Source organism: Pseudopipra pipra, chromosome 3 (assembly GCF_036250125.1).
Source record: "Pseudopipra pipra isolate bDixPip1 chromosome 3, bDixPip1.hap1, whole genome shotgun sequence".
In the NCBI taxonomy this organism is placed as follows: Eukaryota; Metazoa; Chordata; class Aves; order Passeriformes; family Pipridae; genus Pseudopipra; species Pseudopipra pipra.
In genome coordinates, this window is record NC_087551.1 from 92997349 (window position 1) to 93024344 (window position 26996).

Genomic DNA, 26996 nt, shown 5'->3' on the forward strand with positions numbered 1-26996 from the left:
TCTTAACAGCAGTATTTCATATCCATTTTTGCTTCAGTTGACCACTTCCACCAGAGCACACTTTAGAACATAAAAATACACTGGGCTCAAAATTATAGAATTGATTCTGTTTCCAGACTTTTAATACACGATGACTTTCAAAATGAAAACAAGCAAACCAACAAAACCAAACCCAAAACCTTTTCATGACCTGAATACAACTCTTCCATGCTTACTTGAAAGGGCTTCTGGAAAAAAAAAAATCACACTATGCAAAAATTTTCACTATTTTGCTATAGGATATCTATCTTTCCAACAGAGAAGATAGAGAAGTATTGGAATAAAATTCTGGTTTTTCCTTTCTAGCCTATTTTTCATTGGTTTACTCTTCAGTCCATTTTTAAAGAACCATCCACTGGTGCTATTGGTTCCTGATAGATGATGCGGAAATTTTTCTAAACAAAAGTATTGTGATATTGCTTTTGATATCTTTCTGCTTGCAAAATCAATTCAAAGGATTACATATTACGTCCTGATTTTGTACTGAATTCCCTTGCTGGGCAAAGCATATTTTGGTCTAAAATTATGAAAATATCTGCTCATCACTGTAAGACAGTTTCTAAACTGCTCTAACATTTTTAAGAGTTGAAAATTTCAGTATAAATCATTATCTTGATTTCTTAATATTTGCTAAGAATCTCCTTGACTGAACACAGAGATAAAAGGGTGTTTACTAGCACTCCGTCTGAAGTCATTGTGCTATGCTTTACTGGCAATAGTGATAACTGTCTATGCAAAATGTTATATGGATCATGTAAATATTTTGAAGCATAACATGGTGGTAGTGTTTTCTTAGCTTGTGAACTGTTACATCAAACGTCTAATTATGTTATGTTTCAAAATGTTTATGCTGTAAATGAAGCATTGAATATTCTAGTGTTTTGTCAGCAACTCTATTAGTGTTGACATTACACTCAACACAACTCTTGTTCAGCCAAATTCCCAAACTTATTCTAAAAACACTATCATTCCTTTCCTGCCCAACTCATCTTCCCCTTAACCAAACTGTTACTGTAAGGAAGAAAAAGCGAAAATATCCTTCAGTGAGAACTGAATCCTCTAGACAAATTATTAATTATTAATCTGTGACTATTCACTGCATAGTTTTTCTTAATTCATGGCCAATTTTGGTGATGAAGATGGTCAGTGACAACCTGTGAAGTGCAACTGTAGAATAAGCCACTCTTACTCCACATGCTGCCAGTGAACTCTTGAGAGTTTAAGGACAAAATGAGTATGTATCTAAATAAAATTGATAAAGTCTATAATTCATTATTCAGAAATACTGACAAACTTGTAGCAAGTTCAGCACATCTTTTTAAAGAATCTGTTTTATAAAAACATTACCACACATTCTTGCAATTACTTGATGATCTCTGCTAAAATCAACATAACAGATTTTAAATCCAAGTAGTTACAGTATAGTTACCTTGGCAAGCAGCCTGCATCCAATTCACAAAACACACTGTGCTTAAACTGTTTTTAATGTTGTGCAATACTAAGTTAGAACCTCCGTCACAGTATTTGAGGTCATGATATTTTACTTTAAATGCCAAAGAAAATGAACTGGATACTACTAATAATGTAATACTCTACCTTAAAATGCTATAGCTTTGCTCTTCTAACTTTCGATTGATAAACAGACATAAAAAAAAAGTGAAAACCTGAAGAAATATGATGAGCAATGATACTTCAAATATCATACATTTACTACATGATAGTAAGATGCAGAATTACTTCAGAAAGTCTGCAAGAAAACTGAATGAAATAAAATAATTACTTTGGCAAATACAAAAGCCCAAATCATTAACATCTATATAACTGAATTTTACATCTAAACACAAAAAAACTAAAAAGCCACCAAACAAAACATTATTTATCTAACCTCTCAGGGTGAAGCTACATATAATAGTAGCTAAGTACAACTCTGTGAAGAAGACTGCTCTTCCATTCATCTGCTCACAGAGCAGTTCAGTACAGGGAGGCCATCTACATTTTCAAACTTGGACTTCATTAGTCATATTTGTACCCCTGATGTGCACACACTACATTTTTAAATGAAAACAACAAAAAACCCTGGCTCTAAATTAAGAATACTCTATGCATTACATTAGCATGACTACATTTCATCAACAGAAGTTATGTGCTCACTGAAAGTGGATGTCAGAATTAGTTCGAGGGACTTTTCCCCCCTATAAAACCACGTACTTGAAAATAACACAAAAACTGGAACCAGGGTGAAAACCTTGAAAAATTGAAAATTGATTTCAATACCAGTTAAATCTTTCCTTTTTCATGTGAATGTGTATGCAGTGATGATATTAGACTGAAAGCTTTGCAGTTATGCGTGCTGTCCCAAATACTGACCCAACTCTGAGTTCCCACTAGCTTTCTGGAACGCCTCCAGTGATCGAAGCTTTACTTATTGAAACCAGAGTTAGACTCATAAAATAACATATGGTGGGAGAGCTCATCCATTTGTATTCCATTGACTTACATAAACAGGACTCAGTTGATGGCAGTGTTAAAAAACTGCATGCTCTTGTAAAAAGTGTTTTTCTTTTACCACGAACTAAAGTACAGGAAATGCAAGTAATCTCAGGAAGAGTATAACCATCCCACAGCAAGACATGGGAGACACCACACCTTGGTACACTTTCTTCTGTCATGGGTATCTACAGAAATACAGTGTAGCTTCTTGTTTTTCTAAACTTAATTTCTAGGGATGACTTTTAATAACAGAAACCCTTTCTTCATCTTAACAGCTGGTGTCTCAAATGCTACTCAAGGTCCATACTCCACTCTTTTTAAAAATTATATTCTCTTTTCCGTATCTCAATGTGCACTTTTAGAATAAGCCTGCTTACATGGAAGTATAGAAAAAAAGATCACTAAAAGCTACTTTCTTTAAAGACAGTTCCAAATAACATTTATGGATATTAAATACTTTGTATTGCTTTAGAATACAATCTAAAACTGATGCCAACTGAAAGGGAAACATTTTCGATTAGCTCAGTTGAAACACCTCTTTTTTATACGACCTGTAAAAGCAATTCTGAGATAAGCATATCCTGCACAGAAAAACATCTTAGCAGAAAGCACGATATTTGTCAAGATAAACTCAGCATTAAAAAACATTTACATTAGCAACTTTTCTGCATAAAAGCAAGAAAGATAATAAATGAATACCTGAAATGTTTGCCAGATTAAATGACCTTTGTTAGAAATTAAACCTTAATGCAAAATTCCATAAATGCCTTTTTCCAGGGAAGATTGTTTTGTCTTCATTCAGAAAAAATAAGCCAAGTTAAATTTAACAAGCTTCTGATCCCTTTGGTTTTGACTTTTAAGAGTTACTAATATTATGAGTAGGAGGGTTTTGGATTATTCCTATTTATTTTCAATTGTTTAAAATACCATTTCTTAACATTTGGGATAAAATTCATACTATAAAACCTAAGAAATTTGTGGTTGTTTGGAGTGTGTTGTGCAGGGCCATGAGTTGGACTCAATGACTCTGATGGGTCCCTTCCAACTTAGCATATTCTATGATTCTATGACTGACTACTACAAAATGATGAGAAATCTACTACATGGGTACATATAAATGGAATAAATTTTATACCAGAAGCTGCTACAAAAAATAATAATCATGTATTTTGTGGGGTTTTATAGATATTTGGTTCTATAGCCCAATACCATTAAAAAGATCCAAGCTTAAAAGATTCACAGTTTGAATGAAAGAGATACAATAAAAATTACCACTTCTATCATGACAAGATTAGTTAAATCCCCATGAAAATATTAGTGCCACCTACTAATTGATACTATTCAGCAATTCAAGCCCACTAACTAGTGTGGGACAATTCCTGCACTTTTAAGATGCCTAAACTCATATATCAGAGCCTGAAAGGGGTCACTGAATGACTGCATCACATTTGAAGACAGGGATCACATTAGCTGGCTACTCCCACACAATGGAAAACGAAAGAGAACTTGATTACTGTCTATATACTTAAATACTGGAATACGGAAAGCAAAAGCTTAGGAGACAAGGAGCAAAAACACATGACATCACATTCTTAGTTGTTCAAGAGAGGAGAAGAAATATTTGATTACGAGAATGTTGCAAGACATCCCATTAGAAACACAGGCATTGTCAACCATGCTGAAACAGAGAAAGAGAGAGCCCATCCTGGTAGCAATTGCTGGAATCATCTTACCCAGACACCTGCTTTCCACCAGGAGAGGACAACTAGGTGTATCAGGTTCAAATCCAGCTACATGGCATACATCTCCTTCAGCTTGGAAGCCTCTAGCTAATATTCTGGCAACAGCTGGCTTATGTAGTTTGCTGTAGCTGTGAAATTCCAGCAAATACTGTTATTTTGGCCAAATAACATAAATACCGGAATAATTTTCTCAACTTGTTCTATGAATAACTCCTACATTAATCCTACCACAAATAACCAAACAACTTAGTTTTAGAGAGGTAATTTTTTCTTCTTTTTTTTTAAACTTCAAGAGTAGCATTTTTCCTTTCTCAATGCAATCAAACAAACATATTCTGTGTTTAAAATACTTCCTGGTCCATCTGGGGTAAGAATCTGATCTGACTGGAATCTTCTGCCACTTGTAAAATGTGTAGAATGAGTAATCTTTGAGTTTCTGGGGGTTCTAGCATTATCCCTCGATGACAACATTTTCAGTCATCACAGTAAAATCAGTATACCTGGAAGTAAGCAACTTTCTGTTGCTTATTTTCACTGAATACAATTGTGGACAGAACTCACGATGGAGTTCAAGCTAATTAGAGTAGAGTTTTGCTGTGTCAAATTGATCAGTGCCTGAAGGCTGATACACATGTCAGGCTCCAACATGAAAACCACATATATTAATCCCCTAATTTAGGGGATTAATTAACTCTAATCAATGTTACCTCTAGATGTTTTTGGCATTCTTTGGTTTTAATAAACAAAAAAACCTGGCAGTACATTTAACTTGAACTTAGCAAAGCAGTTAATGACAAATTTGAAAAAACAGGCCATGGATTTAATTTATTAATGTACAGTATCATTTATTGCTTTCTAAAAATAGTACAGTTCTACTCCTTCCCTACAAGTTTCTCTGTGTTTGATGGCCTTCAGCCTCAACTTAATCATCCAGATCTACCCACATCTGTTGGACTTACCCTGTATATTTGATTTCCTTGTGTTTCAGAAAGAGGGAAATCACCTGCTCTTGCTAGGACTCAAGATCTTGTGTAGAACCCGAGTCCTACAGCAAAACAAACTGTTACATGAATTATTATCAGCATTTTTTAAAGTTGCTCCTCTTTCAAGGGTGACCACAAGCACCTGTAAATTCTTCTGCTGTTTGCTATCTTTCCATCCTATTCACAGACAGATAAGATTTATTTATATATTCATACCAATGAGGAAAGACATAATAGTTGAAATCAGCAATGTCAAAATATTCTGTTATTTGTCAACCCAAGCTATTTTTTAAATTCACTTTACATTTCTTTTTGTTGAACTGGTCCTAGGACCAACTGTAAAGAGCCTGTAACTGTGTCCAAAACTAGTGTTTACATAAAAAGACCATCACGATACGAGATGCAGCTCATTAACTGGTCCCACTAAGAGCAGGTAATTAAGTTCAGCCCAACAGTTCTGCCTAAACCAATGAACCTTTATTCTAGATGAGGATCCAGCTCATGGACAGTAAAAGTAAATACAAATTCCACAAAACCTTTTTATATTTCCTCTCCGCAAAACTCATAAAGTACATACACACACAAATGTAAAAAACAGTATTTCAGACAGCATGATAAACATGAGTTATGCTTGTGCCCTGTGCTCTAGGAATAGTTTTGTTATCTTTGGGTGTAATAGCTCCGGTTCTATCATCAGTTTCAAGTTTAATTCTTCTTAATTAAACCACTATTTCCAATATTACACTTGCACTATTTTTTCAACATAAAATTTGACCAAAATGTAGGAAAAAAGCATTATAAAGCTTACATTTCAAGGTATAAAACAAATAAAAAAATTCCCCTACAGTCTGTAAAGCCAACCCTGAAGCACTGTGCTCTGTAACTAATATACTAAGATGACAAGACTAAATTATTAGACTTTATTATATCCCCATGAAGAATGAAGTGCAATTTTAAACTGTAAGTTACAGTATGTCCTCATTCCTCTGATTGACAGAAGTACTGGGCATTACTACCCTTCCTAAAACTGTAGGAAATAAGAAGCCTCCAGGATCTTTCAGACAAGTGTGGAATCATGTGGTTTTAGTTCAGCTGAGTATATAACATAACAGCGCTCACACACTCACAGGGAGCACAACCAGCACAGCATGTAGTGACTGACTGGTGAGGGCACAGCTCCCATGCTGCAGCCACAGGATCCAGCCCGGACTGTGGTGGCACTGGGGTTCTTGCATGGAAGCCGCAGGGCAGGGCCAGCAGTGCTGTGCAGTAGCATGGTGGGACCCTGGGGAGTTGTCATCACATCCTGCCAGCTGCCATGTGGAATTCCCCATCCTCACAGCTCCCTGGTGTACTGGTATGTGCCTTGTACTGGTATGGGCCTCGTGGACCAGTCTTCAGAACAGTTTGGTAGCAGCTCTCGGTGTCAGCCATCCTGCTTCTCAGCACGCTTGTATGAGGGATGCTCCAGTTCAAGGGAGTTTCTACCTTTGTGCGAACACGCAGAGGAGCAGGGTTCTGCGCAGACTGCTTCCCATTTTCTCCACATAACAATAAGACCAACCATAAAAGAATTTTGCAGTGAGGAAAAGCAGATCTAGAGGATTCTGCACTAGAATTGGAGATGTTTCTTTTTTGATTACTATTTGTCATGGGAGTTTTTAAAAGGAGTAATCCTACAAAATAAAAGCAGACCAATACTGGAGAGAAGAGCACTAGGAGAAAAAAACAGGTGCTCTGAAAGTACAAAAGAAGTATTTTACTGTTTTGCAGACTGCAGAGATATAATTAAGAGGTGAATTAAAGTAATAGCAATAAAAATCTTTTCCCTGAGAAAGGAGGAGAGGAAAAAAATCCCTATCAAACACCACCTCCCCCCAAACTCTCAAAGAACCGCCAAGCTAAATGAAACATTTGACTTTCATTTCCGACAGGAAACTGAAGCAATGAACAAATACATTATGACTTAAGCTCTCCTGCTCATACACGCAAACAAATTCCATTCTTCCCAAGGAGAAGAAAAGCATGTATCCTTTTGGAGACGAGCTAACAATACTTAATAAATTGATGATATCAACAGGCTGATTCACATACTTGTGAATTCATTTCAGTGTGTCACAGGAATGAATTTACCAGACCTATTTGTTATTCTTTGTTTACCTCCAGAGTGAATTATTTCACTTTTGGTCAACAGGAAAAAACAAAACCAGGAAACATGTTCACCGAACATGTTGAACTTAAGAGTTTACATGCATTGTGCATATGATGTCAAAAAATATGAGAAAGCTTGGGACCCTTGGCTTTTTGCGAGCCTTTCCAAAGATGAAGACGAAGTAATTCCATCTGTGGTTATAGAGACAATGCCAACAACCAAAGTGACTTCAGAATAAAGTTCAACCAAGAGAAGGCTGAGACTGGAAGGTGAGAGAGGAAGAAAACCAAAATGTCACAGGAGTATTAATGTTAATTAAAAATTAAGTGATGGAAGACTTCTTCTTTTAAGGCACAACCATCACTATGCAAAATACTCTTTATATTGGCTAATAACTGGAATTGGAGCTACAATATCAACTTAGGTGGAACAGCCCTGATTCAGTGCAGGTAATTCCTACAACCTTGAACGAGAAAATAAATACACAGACATAGGCAGAAACTATGGAGAGCCTTCTGGAATATTATTACTCTTGCACAATGTGAAATGCATGAAATATCTGTATATAAGCTACTATAATCTTACTTTCTGGTAAGAGAAACACTAGTTTATGCTATTTTAACCCTTTAAATACCAATCGGGCAGGCTTAATAGTCCAGTTAAGGTGAGGTTATCTTCAGATTATATAACAATTTTATATAATATATATTAACACTGTAACTAAGAATGATTTCAAGACTTATTTTGCTTACCTTCCTTTTCAGCAAATGATTGACTATCTGCAATGACTTTTGGTATTTCTGGATTGTAACGAGTCCCCTCTGGAAAAATCACTAAATACATCTGTGGGTTTAAAAAGAAACAAAACAGACAAGTTCTTATAATAAATGTAAACTGATTGCTTTTACAGAAATTATCAATACTTGATAGGTCCATATTGCAGTTAGCTCACACCACTGATTACTGTAAGGATCCAAAGAAAATCAGAATACTTGAGCTAAAATTTCCTAGCTCTATACTGTTCAAGGTTCAAAATAATTTCCTTTGAAAATACACCATAGAAAGTAGTCCAGGTGATTTAGGAAAGGAGATGGCACTTGTCAACAAAAGTCAGCAAGTCAGGAGCAGCTAATATCAACAAGAGTATCAGTTTTAAGAGATTTTGAAAAGACAGGCAAGTATGTCACAAATGACTGAAATTTTTTTCTTTAATACTGCTCTTGCCTCTAGTCTTTCCTTATACTGAAATATACATTTAATTCCATCCATGATCAGCTTCTTTACAAGCCTCTATGCCTCTCACTGCACTGGATATTAAATATATTAGGAACTGAAACTCACAGTTTAGTATAATTTGAACTTTAAAGTCACATTCCTTTAAGCATGCATGTCTGCAAGGTTAGATTTCCCAAGTTAATTCATTCACTTGCCTGTTCAGCAACAACCTATAGGTTCTCAAATCATTACAGAGGTAATGATTTTGCCTAAATATCTGCATATCTGAGTGCAAAATTATGTACCCAAATAGGACCAGTCAAATGTGATGAATCTTTCATTTTCTTTGAAACAGAACAGAGGTTTCTTTCTTTTTTAGTGTCTGTGTCTTGCATAATCTCCTATAAACAAAGCTGATGCAAGACATCATTTAAGCAGTGAAAATTTCATATTGGGGGTTCATCTGCAGAGGAGACATGGCCACAAATGGTAACTAGTGTGGAGCTGACACATTCACAGTGAAATGCCTACTGTGCCTACACTAACTTCTTAATCTCAAGAAATATTTGAAAGAAAAAGAGACTGTGGATTTATAAAACAGTCCAAGGAGGATTATCAGTGAGTAGATGAAGACACTGACAAGTGGGAGTCCACATCATGTAAAGACATCAAGTTGAATAAAAACTCAGAGAGAGACACACAGGAATCTAACTTTGTGCTTCTAACCCACAAAACATCAAAGTATTGCACTGGTATTGCACTTAATAACTGCAGAAGAGCTAGAGAAGAGGCTGAATGCCAAAAGACAGGCCCCAGCAAGTAAACGGCCCAGAGTCAGCCCCAGCGAGAAAGGCTGAAAGATGTGCTAGAATTCAGAGATGAGAAGAAATCTAGGAAATGTGACAACCAGTGAAGGCAGCAGATCAAGAAAGAAGAGAATAGAGTACACTGCCTAGAATCTGGCAGGGGAAAAAGAAAAAAGAATATGTTAAGAATGGGAAAACTAGTTCCAGTAGAGTGAAGAGAGCTACAGAAAAAGTGGCACTTGTCATGGCATGTTTGGGGGAGAACTGGCAGACTGCAGAGGCAGGTGAAGCCCAAGAATGTTCAAGGACAAGCAGAAATCAACACAAGGCAATGTATACAAGCTGTATACAGATTTGGTGGGGAAGGAACAAAAGAAAATATGTTTAAGAGTCAAGGTGCTTCCATTTTTATAACATATAACAGTAGTGTAAGTACAGGGACAAGTACAGGAATCCTCAGACCCAGCTGTAGTCCACACTTTCCCCAGTCATCTATACATGTCGTCTATGAAGTACACTGTTGAGATATTTAAGTGACTAGGTAAAACTTTTCCAAGTAAGCTGGAAAGGACATAATATTCAAATCCAGATGCATTTTTTTTTCCTTTCATAAATGTGCTCTATTCAAATCACATAATTTGAATTCTTAAAATGGTACTTCAAGATGAGGTGTTCCACCCCCCTCCTTCCCCATCAAAGACTGTATGCTTAGCTCTGAAGGGTAATTCAGTGGTTGTAACAGGTAATAGAGCAAAGGAAGTTAAGCACACAGGATAGGAACACCATTCTTGGTACAGATGTCAGCACTTACAAGCATGCAACAATGTTACTGGTCTTCAAAGCAGATAATGTAACCACCAAAAGCTGATTACACAACAGGGAACAGTATCTACTTACTCCAGTCCTACATGTATAATACAAAGCAGGGATTGAAATTATACTTTAATTATTCTTGTAAACCTCTAAAATACAAGCAGCTAAACAGATTTGTTGACCAGAATCTGAATATCTCTGAATTGAAAGCATACCAACAAGACTGAGAAGTGGCCTTTGCTTTAAATTCAGCACATATAAAGCTACTATGTAGCTCACTAGGACTACTTTAACTGAGTAAAATTCATAAATGTAAATAGATTCCTACTTATAGTCACATACAGTCCTGCACAAGACAAAGATATTCTGCCAGAGCAATTCAGCCTACCAGATCTATTTGTATGACTGGCTTTTCTCCCAACATGGGCAGCAAAAGTTAAATCCTTAAGCACTATTTCCAAAGACTGTAAATCTCCTCAGATTTTAATAAATAAATAAGCTCCCCTGAACTTGGAATACGAACTGTTGAGGTGTAGAAGCATTTTAATTGCCCAGAAACACTAGCTGAAGGTAAGGTCATTTTTTATATGGATTTTTTCAATTATGGCAATTAGCTACATAAAGTTACACATTTTATCGCAGTGGCTGCAAAGTACAGTGCTTGTGTTCAAAATGGCATAGGCAGTTTTGGATTACAGTAGCCCCTGATTCGTTGAGACATTGATTTTAACCCAAGCACTAGGTCCCTATGTTCAGTTAGGTGGTACTTTCATGCCTGTTTCTACAGGATGGTTGCATGTCAATAAACTCGGTATCTCTCATCAGTTTGAAAGCTTCAAGGTGAAACTTTGAATCAGGATTCATTTAGTAGAACCCTACTGATTCTTGTTGGAGTCAGAAAATCAGGAAAGAAGCAGGGGTTACCAGCAGAGTCCCCAGTGTAATGTCAGTGCACTTGCCACAATCCAAAATGAAATGAATGGAAGATGATAACTGCATTCACCCAAATAGCAATTCTACTCATTCCCTCAGCATCGTCGAGGTCTCCCAGGCAAAACCAAACAGCAACAGCACCAAAGGGGCTGTGCCTCCAGAATGGGGGGTAGGGTAGCCGAGGAAGTCCCTGCCATAGATCAGAGGGCCACAAAAGGAGCTCGGTGGAGCAGGGGAAAGCGGTCCAAAGCAACAGATGAGAGTCCCTGGAATACAGAACAACCATAAACATACAGGAAGAGAAGGTGACAAAGATAAAAGCTGGCCAAGGACAGGGCTTTGGAGGGTGTCCTGGAGGAAGCTGCTGCCATTCTGTAGAATAACATAGAGCATCAATAAGTGGTAACTACTGACTAAAGGTATCTTGCATTTACTGTGCTGTTGCCAGGTGACAAGGGGAAAACAAATATTTTCATTTACAAAATTCATATTATTGCATTCTGACAGCTAGACAGACTCATATGTGTTTAGACCACTGCCTAGAAGGCATGTTTCTGGTGAATTGGATGCGAAACACTATCACTCAGATCAATAATCAAGATCAAAAAAGATAGGGTATGAGAAAGCCTACCTGGTATAATTGAAATTACATACAAAGGGTGATGTGGGGAAAGCAGGCAAGAACATCCATGATTTATAAGTTGTTAGGGATTTGCAAATTAGTAACTATATAACAAAGTAATTACAATAAGTCTTATAGCAGTTGTATTAATGTACCTGTCCCCTCCACGCTTTTATTGTTTGATTGGCGCTGCTTCGCATGACAAAACTGTGACTAAATGACAAAACCAAAACACATAGTAATCAGCTAAATATTGTTGTACTAGTTTAAATCTCACATCTCAGAATGCAGATTTCCTACTCTCAGTGCATGATAAAAATAAATATAAATTACATTTTCATTTATCAAACTGAATAGTTTGCTGTTCAGAAGAGTTAACTTTCTTTATAAATCAAGTACATTGAGCATATAAAGTGTCAGCTGGATATATTGTTGCATTGAGAAATGCATTAATATTATTGCAGCTTACATTAAAACAACATTAACGCAGAAGTGCTCTTTAAACAATGTGACAGTCTCTGTTCTCATAACAAGACATAAGATTGCAATTTGTTAGCAATCAGTCAGACTTCATGGAATTTTAAACAAAATCACAGCGTTTCAAGTGTGTTTTACCAAGAAAAGGTTCAATAATGCACCATTTAGGTGTATAATTCAATGACAGTTTGGGAAGCAAAGTAATTGCCAAAATTAAAAAATGTATTAGTTCAAGATTCCCACTAAGAAAACATGAGTGCAACAGTGTTTCAGTCTAGCATTAAAGTTTTATGCGTGTCTGATATTGCTGTGCTGCATCTGGGAAGATGGGTGGACCAGCTGCAAAGTGGAGGAAAAGGGGCTTTTAAGGCAGGCAGGTGGAAGTCGTAAGACAAGGTGGGCAGGAACATCATGCAGTCCCACTGTTACTGCACAAAAGGAGGCTTACCAGATCACTAATCCAGTTCTACTGTGAATGTAAGAGGCTAAGAGACAGTCTTACTTTTCCTGTCAGTTTTAACTCCAATTTACTTGTAATTAAAATAAAAAAAAAAAAAGTCCACAGTGAAACAGTAAAGATCTTGCTACACTGAAGAGAACAGAAGACTGGTTCTGTCTTCCTATATGTCTTTAATTTCTTAATGGGAATAGGGATGGCTCCAGACAGACTGAACATTAATCATCTGGATTCTTTTGTTTAAATTGTATGTGCAGAGAAACTGTAAACAACAACATGACCCTTAACACAGATTCCTGTCCATTCCTACTCTATTGGTATATAAATCTTTCCTTAGCAGCTGAAAGGCCAGCTCTTCTCTAACACTACAATAAAGAAAGAACTCCACCATCACATACATGCAGAATGACTAAGCTACACCAGCTGCCCTATAAACTGAGGAAAAGCCCACCCTGAGCTATAGCATACAGTACATAAAAATTCCAGAGTAGTAGATCAGTTATTTTTGCATGAAGCTGATGACTTTAGGGCATACTTGCTTTACTGATCAAAATGTCTTTTATTTTAAAAGCAATATGGTTGCTCGTGAATGTCATGCTAAGTTGCAGAACTGCAAAGTATCTCCATGAATAATGGTGTAAGGACACAAGTTATCATGTTCTTCTCAGAGTAGTAACTGCATGTTAAAGGCCATTTAATAGCATCTACATTTAAATTCTCAGATAAAGCAGATTACAGAAAATTTAGTCTTCCCTCAAATGACAACTCAATGGCCTGTGTCTTTTACCCCAGCAGATGCAAATATTTGTCTCAGTAAATAGGCTTTTGACAGCTTTGGTTTTATAAAACTTGTCATTCCCTATATGGTTTGACAGAGAGATTTTAAACAGAATGAATGTCTGCAGCAACCCTAGACAGTATGAAGAAAACGGCAACAACTGCCTGGCATGCACATCCAGGTTCTGGGCCCATTTCCAACACCACCAACTTTACTCATTCAAGCCTCTCAATAAGCATAAGGCCAGTTTGCTTTTTGAACACAGACACATGCACAAACAGTAACTCTCTATCTCCAAAGAAGAAAAAAGAAAAGACTATTATGAATGTCAAAGCAACCCATGCACTCCTTTTACCCAAGCCTCACCTTTTATAAGGTTTGACAATATGTGGAGTCTAAATCCTAATCATACATTTTTAAATAAAATGAAAGTGTAACTGTTCTGTATCAAGGCTTGCTTAGTTGGTTTTTCTTAAGTTTAGCCAAAAAGGCAGAAAAATTTTAATACACAGCAAGTAATGGAAGCCAAGCACAGTGATGCTAACCACTGAGCCACAAACCATACAGGGAGTCATGAGAAAAGTCACTTGGCAGTAACAATCATTCTTCAAATAGAAAATTATCAAGAGTTTGTTTTGGTAATTTTTTTCCTCCTCCAGGCATATCAGACAAAGTTATTGTGTTCTTAAGATGTCACTGCCATTAGAAATGATTGACCATCGTGATGACTAATTAACATTTGGTAAGAATGGTTCTTGACTTTCAGAAGTCAAGAGTGTCAGTCTCTGACAAGCACACAGTAGTCAAAATGTTGTCTTTTGAAACAAAGGGTTTCTCTTTTGAAATAGTGGTTTCTCAAGGAAGGTGCTACAGTTCATCTTCTAAGTCCAAACCCCCTTGCTCTCTACAGAGAGGATCACAAAGTTCCTATCATTCAGAAAGCAGTACTCAAATTTTCCTCATTTTAATTAGAGGCATCACTCTAATCATAGAAAGCAACTGTAAAAACACAGAAAGAAAACAAATCCATGATTACCATCTTGTAGTTTGTGGGTATCGGGCATGGCTCTTTTCTCCAATAAGCCTTTGCCATTAAAAAAGTCAAAGAAATGAGAAGGAAGGTATAAGCTTACTGGAGTCTCAGCTTTCATCTGGGCCCGCAACTTCTCTCTCATTTCTTTCTCATTGAATTTGGCACTTCTTTTTACATAGACTCCTCCATGCTATCAGAGAGAAAAAAAAAAAGAAAAGCATTAAATATTTAAGTGTAGTTTAATGTAGAATAGTTGATAGAAGAACAAACAAGACAACAATGACAAGTAACCTTTATGACTCATTGCTGCAAATTGCCCAGAAGACATTTTCTCCTAGGATGAAAGCACCTGAAACTAATTTTACATTTGCATGTACTTTAGTTCACAAAATCTGTTTAAATAAAAATCAGATACAAAAAAACTCCCAGTGCATAAGACATTTGAAGTGTCTTGTTTAAAGGTGTTAAATAATTAACTGAAGATGTCATTGGAAGTGACCCCAGGGATCTGTCCTTGACAACACTGACATGTAGCTTAATTTGTATATCAAGGGAAAATCACACAAATGAAGTTACTCACATACAAGTACTTACAGGTCAATGCTTTCAATTTTATGCATCTGCTTTTAAATAGTGACTTATGCAAATACTGGAAATGCAAGTATCACACTTCCACATACAAAATTTATGAATAGCACAAATTTAGCTAGCATATGTCTTGAAAACTTCCACGCACTTCTTAGAGAATCAAATTTTCAATAAAGAAGTTACATACAGAGATAACTGAATAAGTAAACCAAAATCTGTAGAAGACAAAGAATTTTATAGAAGTATTTTTACTGAAAACTATTACAAAAAGTTGGACTATGTCCAGGAAGAGATTCACTTTATAACTTGTTGCACACAATTAATCACAAAAACTTCAGTAAAAGGACTATGGCAAAGTACACACAAAGAGAAATTTGCTGTATCATTTCCCTCTTCCATCACTTTGTTTTATCTATGGAGTAAGAGGATTCAAACAAACATGCATCAATATGAACTACTGATACAATAAAGTCTGGAAAAACAAAATTAGCTTCCAAATAACAGAATTTCAGTTTTAAGGTACCTTGTTTTCATGGGTTTTCTAAGGGGCTCCATAGCTTCTTAATATTCTTTTCTGTCCACCTTGACTATTAGTATTAGATTTTGTCCATTTATGGTTTTACATGCTCAACAGAAAGGTGACAGAAAGATTAAAACTACTAAGAGCTGAATCTCATTTAAATGTCTGAGCTCAGGAAAAGATACAGTACACATTGTAGAAACAGGGGCTGTGTGTGGAACTGGCATGGCATGGCCAAAAATAAAGTTTGAGGGGTTAGGAAGAGGTCATGCAAACTGCTTTCAGCCTTTGCTTTTCATGGCATGGAGAGATGGCCGTGTAGCTGCTTAGACAGTGGTATTTGATGAGACTTTTAAGTTGTCCTCCAAAAGCTGCAGTGAAAAGGAACATGAAAGTCAATGGTGCATTAACTCCATATTACATATTCTGTCTTAACATTACTGTCTGTGGTTCTCTGCCAAGGTGAAGTAGCCAGCTCTAACACTCAGTTGGGCTGCTGTGACTGGCAGGGGACCAAAACCATAAACAGAATTCCCCAGCCCACTGAGTTTGGCCTTTAGCAGGCAGGAGCATGGTATTGGGACCATCCCATAAGCAGTATTAACAGTTCCAGACAGATAACAGCATGAAGAGAAAAATGTTCCAAAGCTGTGTAGTAAACAGAGAGCTATAAGTTATCTCCATACTCCACTTATAAGACCATTTTTAAGATCTGACACTATTAAAGGGAAGTAGAATTCTTAAGTAGACTTAAGTACAGTTGTATTCTGACACTCACCACAACCACCCTTTCAGGAAGGGCAAACTCAGTTTGGTATCAGAAATAATGCATCTACTATACAAGACTTCCATGTAATTGGTAAGTCGTCATTCTGTGTGAGCTGAGCTAGGTGAGGCTTTGATAAATGGGAGAAGGCTGAAATCAGGGTCTTCCCTTATCAAATTACTAACCAGTTGCAGTGAACTGGAAAAATACTGAACCAACTTCTCCTTGTTTAATTTGTTAACTGGGAGAAATGAAGTTACTACTGCAGAGTTTCCTCAGGGACACCATAACACCAAAGACTCATCTGGTGTCCCACCTCAGATTTCTTAATGCTCAGAAGCAGATTTGTACTTCTGAAGGAAATGAGCATATGGTCACATAAGAACAAAGTATGTAGTGTAAGATCAGCATTTGCTGCACACAACCCAAATACATCACTGTGTCAGGTGCCCCAAGGCTCAGGGTTACAAAGCTAAAGAGAGGCAAGATGCCACACTAACTAAATATGTCGCCAAAATTCAATAACAACCAAAGCTGATGCTGAATAACAGAAGAGATAAAGACATGCTTCCTGTGTTAAAAAATCAGGCGAACTGCGAGATATCAAAAATATTTATCAAAATATTCATCCCAGCCGCACTGAAATAGGTTCCACCTTATAAATCAAACCCGAAACATAACAGGTTAATTTAAGTGTTTCTTTTCTTTTCTTGCTATTAGATAGCTGCCTCCAAAGAAGAATGCTAGTTATGCCATTGTATATAGCTTGAATTCCCCAATTTGTATTGCATTTCCTTTTCAGTAAGAGATCAAATATATGAACTCCTTTCAAAACAGATTTCTGGAAGTACTGTTTTTAAGGTTATAATTTTTTTCCGCTGTACTTTAAAAGCCCCTCTCTCAGTCAACAATGGATTATGTTTACAAATATACTTCCTTTGTGCCTGAATTTCGCTCTCCTGGACATCCAGACCACGTTTATTTCCAAACAGGATGTTTACCTGAGGTAGGGAATATGAATTCCGTGAGCATGGCGTAATTGTGTGGCTCTGGAAACTTTTAGTGGAGTGTAAGTGACATCACTGACAGAACATCAACAGGAAGGGCAGGAAGTGTTTTATGTTTTTGCACTGTTTGGTGTGATAAAAACAATAAAAATACCTATTAGCTCGCACTACAGGCCTTCAGCATCCCGTCTCAGTCATTTAAGCACACATGCATCACCACTGCCTTTCAGTTGTGTCACTGAATTAATTATATATATATATATATATATAAATAATCACCCCTCACTAAATCTTGTAGAAGCTTTATTTTTTTGAGGAATCCGAAGCTGAATAGATTTTATTTAATATATATGTTTTGATTAGTAATGTAAGCTACATTCAGATTAATTTCCACAGGAACCTTCTTTTAACAGTCAATATACCAGTCAGGAAACTGAGCACTGGATATTCCGGATAGCAAAAGTAATTTTCCAAAATCTTGAAAAAAATAATTTCTGGACACATAGTGATAGTGGATGGAATATACATCCTGTCTGTATTTTAATTAAAACAGACTTAAATCTCCACCAATGTAATGACTACAGGCAAGGACAAAGAACAAAATATTTCCATGCAGCAGACTGGTCACTTTAGTGGATGAAAAATGTAGAGAATGACTGGGGACAAGCATTAGACAACTGAAAAGTACATTTTCTCCCAAAGGATACCCTTTGGGAGTGAGGTATGACAGGGTCTGACAGCTTGAACTTATTTAGGGGACTGGGACAGCAAACCTACCAACAAAATAAATTGTGAACCGTTTTCTTATTTTCTCTGAAGTATATGCTTCTCTAAACATACCAGTTTTAGTAGAGCCAAGATCTATAGCCTACTTGTTGTCTAAGACACTCATCCATAAGACAACAAAGATTTTCAACTATCTAGTTGAAAACATTGAATATGATGCCAAAGATGAGGGAAAGAGTAAATTCTCCTCTTCAGACATACACCTCTTCATATATTCCTTTACATACTAATATATAGTTCTAATCATACCGAGCATAGTATTTTTCTCAATATTCCCCGCCCTTTTGGACAGGGCTGACAGTAAGTTCAAACAGTCTAATTCTATTAGAAGTATTTTTCTAAGTGATTTTTTTTTTGCTTTTCTTTGCCCAGGTGGTGGGGTGGGGGAACAGAAAGCAGATTCATGTTCATCAAACACATAAGAACATAGAAAAGACAAAGCAGAAAAATCTTATTGAACAAGCACTTTGGAACAGTTATCCAGAACTCTATTTCTATTCTAGCAATGAAGCACCCATCTAAATCCTGAGAGAAGTGCTGTAAAGCCATTTCTGATCACCCAGAAAAACAAACCAGTACTTTCAAAAACATCCCCCTCTACATTTTGTTTGTATTTAAAAACAGTCCTGCTTTCAGAAAAAGCAAAGATATGACAAATTCAGAGGATTTTAGGGAGGATTTTAAGTAATCTACACTGCTCTCCACCATTTTAGAGCGAAGATCACATCTACTCAGCATGTTGGCTGTACAATGACCATGGCCCACTGTTTCTTAGTAATTGTGTAGTTTTGAATCACATCAGGTTGAGATTTCAAATTAAAAGTGACAAGAGGAGCATTATGCAGAAAGAGGAGAAAGAAAAATGTAGTAATAGGATTATTGTTAGACTCAGGTTTTTGCTTAGTTAAAGTCCAAAGCAAAACCATCAATACTTTCATGGGGCTGCCTTTCCTCCACTAAGATCCAATTTTTCTCTTTTATATTGTGCTAAAACCAAACAACTGAAAAATAAATAAGTACAGCACAGAAATGCCAATTTACTCCCAATTTGTAGCATGATACATAGAAAAAAAAAGTTTGCTTACACCTACTGCTAAGTGGACTTTTGGACTGTAAAAAGAACAAAGTTCTAGAAAATTCTGAAATGCTTCTAACAGACAGTTTTAATTCTAGTAATAAACACCATCCATAAGGCGTATTCATTTACTGAGTCTAATAACTGTCTCTCAACTAAGATACACATCTAACTACACTGAGTGAAACCAGCTATTTTCATGTCCAAATAAATAAATGCCAGCTCAGTGCCAGCTCTTCCCAGCATGCATGGCAAACAGAGGGAAAGTACATCTTACATATTTGACCCACAAACAGCAAGGAAAAGGTGAACAGGCTTACCTGTGAAAAATACCACCCATAGAGCGGAAGCCATTTTAAGCCATCTTTCAGGACATACCGGACATGCCCAAGAGCATTCTGCCTAATTGCCAGCATGTCCGCAATAATCCAATCAACTGCAAAGACAAAAGCCCAACATACTCAGTTAAATTAGTTCTTAGTTGCTACTGATGAAACACAAAACACATGGTGTACGTATAAATGTCATTAAAGGTTTTTGAACTAGAAGTTCTTGCTCATTAGGCCAAGGCTGGAAAGAGACACAGTAAAGAGACAAGCAGAATTTTTAAACCTATAGAAGTGCTAAGACAAGCAAAAAAAAATACAAACCTGTACACTGATGATTTGATAAATATATTACATTTTCTTTATTTTTTGGCAAATCCCCGTAGATTATTACCTAAAAAAATTAAAAAAATATGCAGTATTACTTTATTATTTATTTTCATTGCATTAGACAGTGACGACATCCAATGCAGTAATTGGCTATTTACTAGGAAAACTGTCAGCAAGTTAGCACCATCAACAGACACTCTATCACCGTGTCAGGACCCACCACGCAGACAACTGACTCATCAACAAAGCTGTAAATATTAATTAATAAGGGCTTAAGAAAGCTATTCTGTTTTTGTGCTTCAGCCCTAGAACTGGATCCATGGAAGTTGACCTTCATCCACAAGATTCCCCCATTAGTATAACTAAACCTAATAGCCAGGTACAAAATCACCATTTCACTTTATACATCTAATGAATAAGACATGCTTCAGCCAGGCACACACTCTTTATCATCCAATCTAAAATGTTAAGTTTTCCTGGGTTAGATCAATCTCGACCATTTGCCATGATTTTAACCATCAAGAACGAATTAAAAAGCATGAGGTTGAGAGGTGTCTTTAAATTGGTCTGTGGCTTCCAGCCAGCATGTTTTCTTATGCTTTTTTCTCTGTTATATTAAAGATACCCTTTAACCTTGTAGTTTCTCACCCTAAGAGGCAACGGCCTCAGTGAAATAACCTTGTGGGAGCAGGACCAGGAAGCAAGATGCTGAAGCAGGAATCCTAGTTACCCTTTCAAAAGGGATTAATTCAATTCCTTTTATATCAAATACAAAATGAAAAATGAATTAATTCTGAACTACAGAATCAATACAGCTGTTCAATTATCTTTAATAAATATTTTCATTATTTAATGAAGCTTAGTTTTTCCAATAAGTACATTCTAGGCAGAATTTAGCCCTTGCTCTGCCAATACCAGTGGGTGTACTCCTCATTTCTAGAAGTTACCTGCATCAGATATACACACTACCGCAAAATTAGTCCATTCACCAAAAAAACCAAAGTGCTATTCGGAAGGTTTACCCACTTGTTATCATCACTTCCCTGGTCTGGACAATCTCGGAATTTTATCTGGAAGACCTAATTAACATTCAGATCTTGATTGGTATCATTTAGTATGCTAAGTCTCATATGCTGGTCTCAACCAGCATCTCCAGAAGATCTGCCCACCTCTTAGTTAACCTGTGATATTGGATGGGTAGTGCCTTGTTTTGTTAATACTAGACAAAAAACCCCTCATAAAAGCTGTCTGTTTCACATTCATTCTGTTTCCTCTTTGAAAATGCAACCGCTCTATTGACTACATTTTGTTTCCAAGGCAGAAACCACATGTTGCCAAACTGAGATATTCAGTAAACATGTGAACAAGAGATCATTGAGCATACAGTAAAGAGGACATTACTTATCTGAATTAATTTCCCTTGCCCCCCCCCAAAAAAAGGCATACAATAATAAATTCTAACTGAACGTTATTTGTAACAAGTCAGTTGACACATATATTTTGAACAGTATCCAAGAAATTCAAACAAGATTTTGCTATAGGAGTAGTCTTCTCATTGAAGTTCCAGAATTTATAACCTTACTGTTGACACTAGGTACCACTGTTCAGTATAAGGTTGACCTTACAGTTCAGGTGCAAAAATTCCACTGAAATAAATCTTGCTATTCTCACAGAGTTAAAGCCTCATTTTCCAAGAGTACACTTTCCCAGCACTGTTACATGTGAGGTCCATAAACACTGTTTGCTTTAATTTCAAGTTAAGACTCCACTATGCCGTTTCTGGCAAAGACTGCTTTAGAGGAAGGGAAAAGGTCCAATACAACAAATCTCTAAACCAGAAGGTCCTGAATGCTATTTAAGCTTTTCTAAAATATATAAAAAAAAATAAGAACAAGAGGAAAACAAAATATGCCCTTGACCCCAAGAGCTGCCCCACACAAGAAACAGGGTTTGAAATGTACAATTTTTAACTTCAACTTGTAAATATTTCCACTTTCATGCACAAAGTCAAGATCTCAGTGTAATCAGACCCACAATTTAAAGCCTTCAGTTGTGATTATTGCATGAGTAAAAACAAATATAAAGGATCATTCCCTTAAAAAAACATGTATAATGTTGTCTGCCAAATATAACAGTTAATCTGTATTATTTTTTATTTCAATAAGATTGGATCTAGTTCACTTTTAATCCCAAGGAACATTTGCTCATTATTACTGTAAGCAATTTCTGTGTATAACATTATGTTTCACCATAACAGTATGGACCAAAATCTTTTACTCATAGTAAAACACACAGCCATACTGTTGTACAGAATTAAAAAAAAAAAATCTTTTCCTATTTATAATTAGTTCTCATTAAACACACAAAAACTGGACATTTTATTTCAAAGCAAATATAAGAATGAGAAAATCTGGAAGCTCTATTTTGTTTGCTCAGATGGCTCAGCCTAAGAGGATGCAACCGCTTTAACTGCAGCATCATCCACTTCAGCACTGCCTATTTCACTGATCTTGAGAAAAGGCTTATACAGTTCATTAAAGGCCAGCAAATACCTATTCATGTGAGACACTCTCAGCTAGGAATTGAGCTACAAACTTAAGACTGATACTACAAACAGATAAGAATGGCAACTTCCAGCCTGCAATCCCAGGAGACACCTACTCTGTGGGCACCCACACAGCTCTCCTTCTGAGACCCAAGCGTTTTTGCTTTATCAGGTTTCTGAAAATTTTCATCACACACAACAGTGGGGTAACAGTTAGAGCTTTGAATCTCGCAGAAATTTTGTCCTTTTCCCTTTGAGATGATGCCTGAAGAATTCACCTGCTTGTGGATAAGCAGGGGAAGAGTCCTCTCAGGACAGGTCTCCAATTTTTGACAATCTGATGTGTTTAGGTGAACCAGAGCACCTAATGTATATTATAGTTGCAGAAGGAAATGATATAGTACTCTGCTTCGTGGTGTCCAGAAAACCTCTGACTCCCTGCTGTTTTACATAGTTAACTTTGCAGAATTCCTTGCTGCAGAGGCCATGCAGTCTCTGGCTCCTTCTCAGTCTGATGGTGCAGAAGATATCTGGGGGCAACAGTGAATCACAGAAGAGTCTGAGTTAGAAGGGACGACAAGGATCATCAAGTCCAACTCTCATGTGAATGGCTCGTATGGGGATCGAACCCACAACCTTGGCTTTATCAGCATCATGCTCCAAGGCAAGCACTTGAGTGATTTATCAGGGACAGCAGGGCAGAAACAAGTGTCCACAGTGCCAGGCTGTATTCAAGCCCCTTTTGAAGCAACCTGAAGAAATCAGAGTGGCTAAAAGACTCCTAGCCCTGCTCAGAAGAATAATGCTTCTCTCAGGGTGTGAAGAGCACAAGAGGGGGTAGTCTTCCCCTCTGCAGCCAGCACACCAGGGAAATGGCGCAGGATATGCCTGGGATGCAATTTTCAGTTTCAGAAACTAAGTACCTAGCTCTCCATATGTCACAGTATACGTACATACATTCTACCTATCAGCTTAAAGAACTGATAAATGTTCTGTCTGCCACAATGCAGAATGTGAGGATCCTATTCATTTAGAATATAATCTGCTGTGTTAAAAAAAAAAGGGCAAAATGAAGTCAAGCAAAGAAAACAAGTTAAAAGGAAGAGCAACACATCAAGCCAAAGCAAGCAGAGATCTGAGGGAAAATGTTTAATATGCAGATTTACAGTCTAACATTGCAAATAATACTTGTGTACACAACATTAAAATGCATGCTTTTAGCCATGTTTTGGTTGCTTCACAGCCCACTTCAGAATAACAGGTAATACAGTTAGTGTTAATGTGGGTCTTTCAGATCTCTTTACACAGCAGTGCTGTCAAACTCAATTCAGTGTTATCTCAAATAAAGGAAACTGGATGCTATTAGATCCCCTTCTGAGGGAAGGCTGGTACCCAGCTTCCATGGATGCAATACACCAAGCTGTTCACATGCTCAGCAGGCACAAGACACACCTTGGAGTGTCACGTCCACATGTAGCTCTGATTCACTGGCAGGAGGTTACAAGTTCTCCCGATGAGTGAATTTACTAACTCAGTGATAGGCTGATCTGGGTGTGCAAATGGGAGCTCCTGGGTAATCTGATGACACCAGTTTCAGCTTCCCTACCAGCTTCTGCTTCTTCCAGTGCAACATATTCAATTATGGCTGTGCTAATGTGGTAGGTCACGTAGCAACGTAAAACAGTCCTGCACGGCAGCCACACCTGAATAACTCAGAATTTCCAGAGGTTTTCACTGCAACAAGGTGGACACTCTAACTAATTTAGAGTTCTACTTCTTGCTTATGAAATCTGTACATACCAAAGAAAATTAAATAGATCATTTAATCATGTCCTAACTATATCACCAGTAAACAGTGCCATGACAAGAATAACTCAAGAGGTAAAAGTAATCACACTATCTGAAGACCTGCTTGCAGGTCAACTGGTGATCACACCAAACTCCTAAGATGATTACTTTAATATTATAATTGGATGTAGCTGATAATGGGAGCAGTTAGAAGCTGATCTGCAAGCAGATCTGGCACTTCTGCTTCTGTAGTAGTGAGGCAAACAACTGGTTATTGCTGGTAAAAACTCGGGCCATCTCATCTGATGTCCTATCACATTTACCAGCACACTCACTCTTGGTTCCTCAGCCTTCTTAACCCTCCTCCCTTCTCTATGCAAAGAAACTAGGTGTGAATTGCAGAATGATGCTCCCTTCTTTGCTGTTACTTCCACAAGACTGATGTGCACTGGGGCACTTTGTGAAGGTGGTGCATTGCAATCAGGAAAAACATCAGTTTCAAGCACAGGCAATAGCAACTAGAAAGGAGGATAAAAGTAGTAGGATAATGGGGTGAACATTCCCTCTTCTGGAGGAAGAGAGGAGAAACAGAATATTCACGACATCAACACTTAAAAACAACCATACAGACTTCACATATTCAGCTGTACTACCCTCATGAGATGCACTTCTCTCCATTTCAGTATTTCTTCCCAATTAATAACTAGGACTGTGTGCTCTTTGGGACAAGAGCATTCTTGTTAGCTGGGCAGTACTACAACGTGATTATTAAAATACATAGTATGCTAGGGCGTATGTCTCATCTGTTTGTTACAAACTCTGGATACAATTTTGTGGTGAAGGAGTGGAGCTTGCATCAACCAACCACCAGAACAACCACCGAGTAACAGCTTCTGAAGTCAGCATATTTCCTGTGCAAGCTGACCTCTGCAGGCATCTTAAACAAAGACTAAAAACCTGCCTGATGACACAAGTCCTTTGAGCTTCTAGAGAAAGTACCTCAGACCACAGAATCTATTTACCTGTTTGACAAGGAGCAGGCTCAAGACAGGATACAAACAGGGAACTGACACTTGCTGCTGACAAATTTCTCAGATTTTCAGATGTCCTACTATAAGAATTTCAAATATTTATTTTTAAAGCACTTTTATTCACATTTAACAGATACAGGTTCCACTTGCCTAGAGCATAAGGAATATGAATAGGACAGAAGGGGAAAGACTGTCATGGTTTTAGTTGCATTTTCTCTAGATCTGAAAAAAAAAAGTTTATCATTTTTCTAAAAATACCTTTAGGGCACATACAATTTGTAGGTAATGACCATATTATTGCTACACCTCAATCTTTTTAGAGACTATCTGCTCAATACATAATTGCACAAGTCTGAAGTCTTGCTCAGGCTCAGCAGCAAACCATAAAATCATCATGTGATCCATTTTATTAAAGCAGAGTTCACTCAAACATTCTGCAGCTATGGATTTTACTGAGGTTCAGCGAAGAAAACCATTGCTAAGAGACTAAGCTCTGGGAAATATTAAAAGGATTCCTGTATGTAATGTAATGCAATTTTTTTTAAAATACATCTTTCATTTGATTGAATCAGAGAGCACAGACTTATTGCCATTCTATTTCCTTTTTATAAGAAAACTATATTAGCAACCTATATGGATTATGCAGGAATGAATCATGATGTTAAATATGAAGTATGTACATTTTTGCTTTCATACTACCTTTTAGTCTCATGGTCTAAATTGACAAATTTTTACCAACATTACATTTCATTCAGTGTTACTAACCCCATGTATTGAAGTCATCTAGTTCTGATGCTGACTACAAAGGTTTTACAGTTTCTGAGCTGAATTAAAGATAATGTGTCCCCGGAATCCTTAAAAAAAAAATTTAAAAAGGCATCTGTATAACTTAGATGTTCTAGTCTTGCTAACAGAAAAAAACGCAAGACTTAGTAAGAACACGACTTTAGGATTCTGGCATCTAAATTCTGAATAAAACCTATTTTCAGCACCCAAATAATTTACTGATCTTTCTCCAAATGACTTGCTTTTGATTACAATGTAGTTCTATGGCACATACCCACAACTACAATCACTTGGGAAAGTGAAAATTAGAGCATCTAAATAATTTTTATAGTAAATCACCACTAGTTACATTTTTTTAACAATAACTGTACATACTTCAGACATGCACATGTACATAGCACATGTAAAAGGAGATTATTTATAAGTTGAGATTTCAACAGGAGTGTTTTTCTGAACATCTGGCATCTTGGTATCACACAAAACCTAATCATGCCTTCCAGCACAAGAGTGGAAGGAAGTATTCCATCTGTTTCAATAGGAGAAAGTCTCCTTTATAAGCCTTTGGCACCTCTGAAGACTTCTTCCCGCATATTTTTTATAATCTCCTTAAAAGAAAGGCAAAAGCAACCCACATTTAATGTGGCTATTGTTTACTTTATTAAGTTTCTGTAGTGGAAAATACAAAATGTCCATGTCCCATCCCATCCATTCCCCCCAGACAGCAGCTACTTTGGTACATTAAGCTCACTCTGGAAATAACCTTTGTACACCACACATCAGCCAGAAGCAGGAAACCTTGTGACAGTTTGCAGTGTTTCCTTTAGCCAGAACTCTTTATGATAGGAACTTTGCTTCTAAGTATCTAGGATTTCAAGGAGAAGTTGTATCTTTACTTGAAATACTCATAC

The 26996-nt window shown here is 37.0% G+C and overlaps 1 protein-coding gene across 1 annotated transcript in view; it reads right to left on the reverse strand.

The window, feature by feature from the left end:
• Positions 1 to 26996, reverse strand: part of AGPAT5 (1-acylglycerol-3-phosphate O-acyltransferase 5) — a 55387-nt gene that overhangs the window by 20193 nt on the left and 8198 nt on the right. Inside the window, exons 2-5 of the mRNA XM_064650356.1 lie at positions 19933 to 20002; positions 19603 to 19718; positions 14641 to 14730; positions 8159 to 8249 (exon numbers count right to left, since the gene is read on the reverse strand). Coding sequence (XP_064506426.1) covers positions 8159 to 8249; positions 14641 to 14730; positions 19603 to 19718; positions 19933 to 20002 — 367 coding nt within the window. The remainder of the gene's footprint in view (positions 1 to 8158; positions 8250 to 14640; positions 14731 to 19602; positions 19719 to 19932; positions 20003 to 26996) is intronic.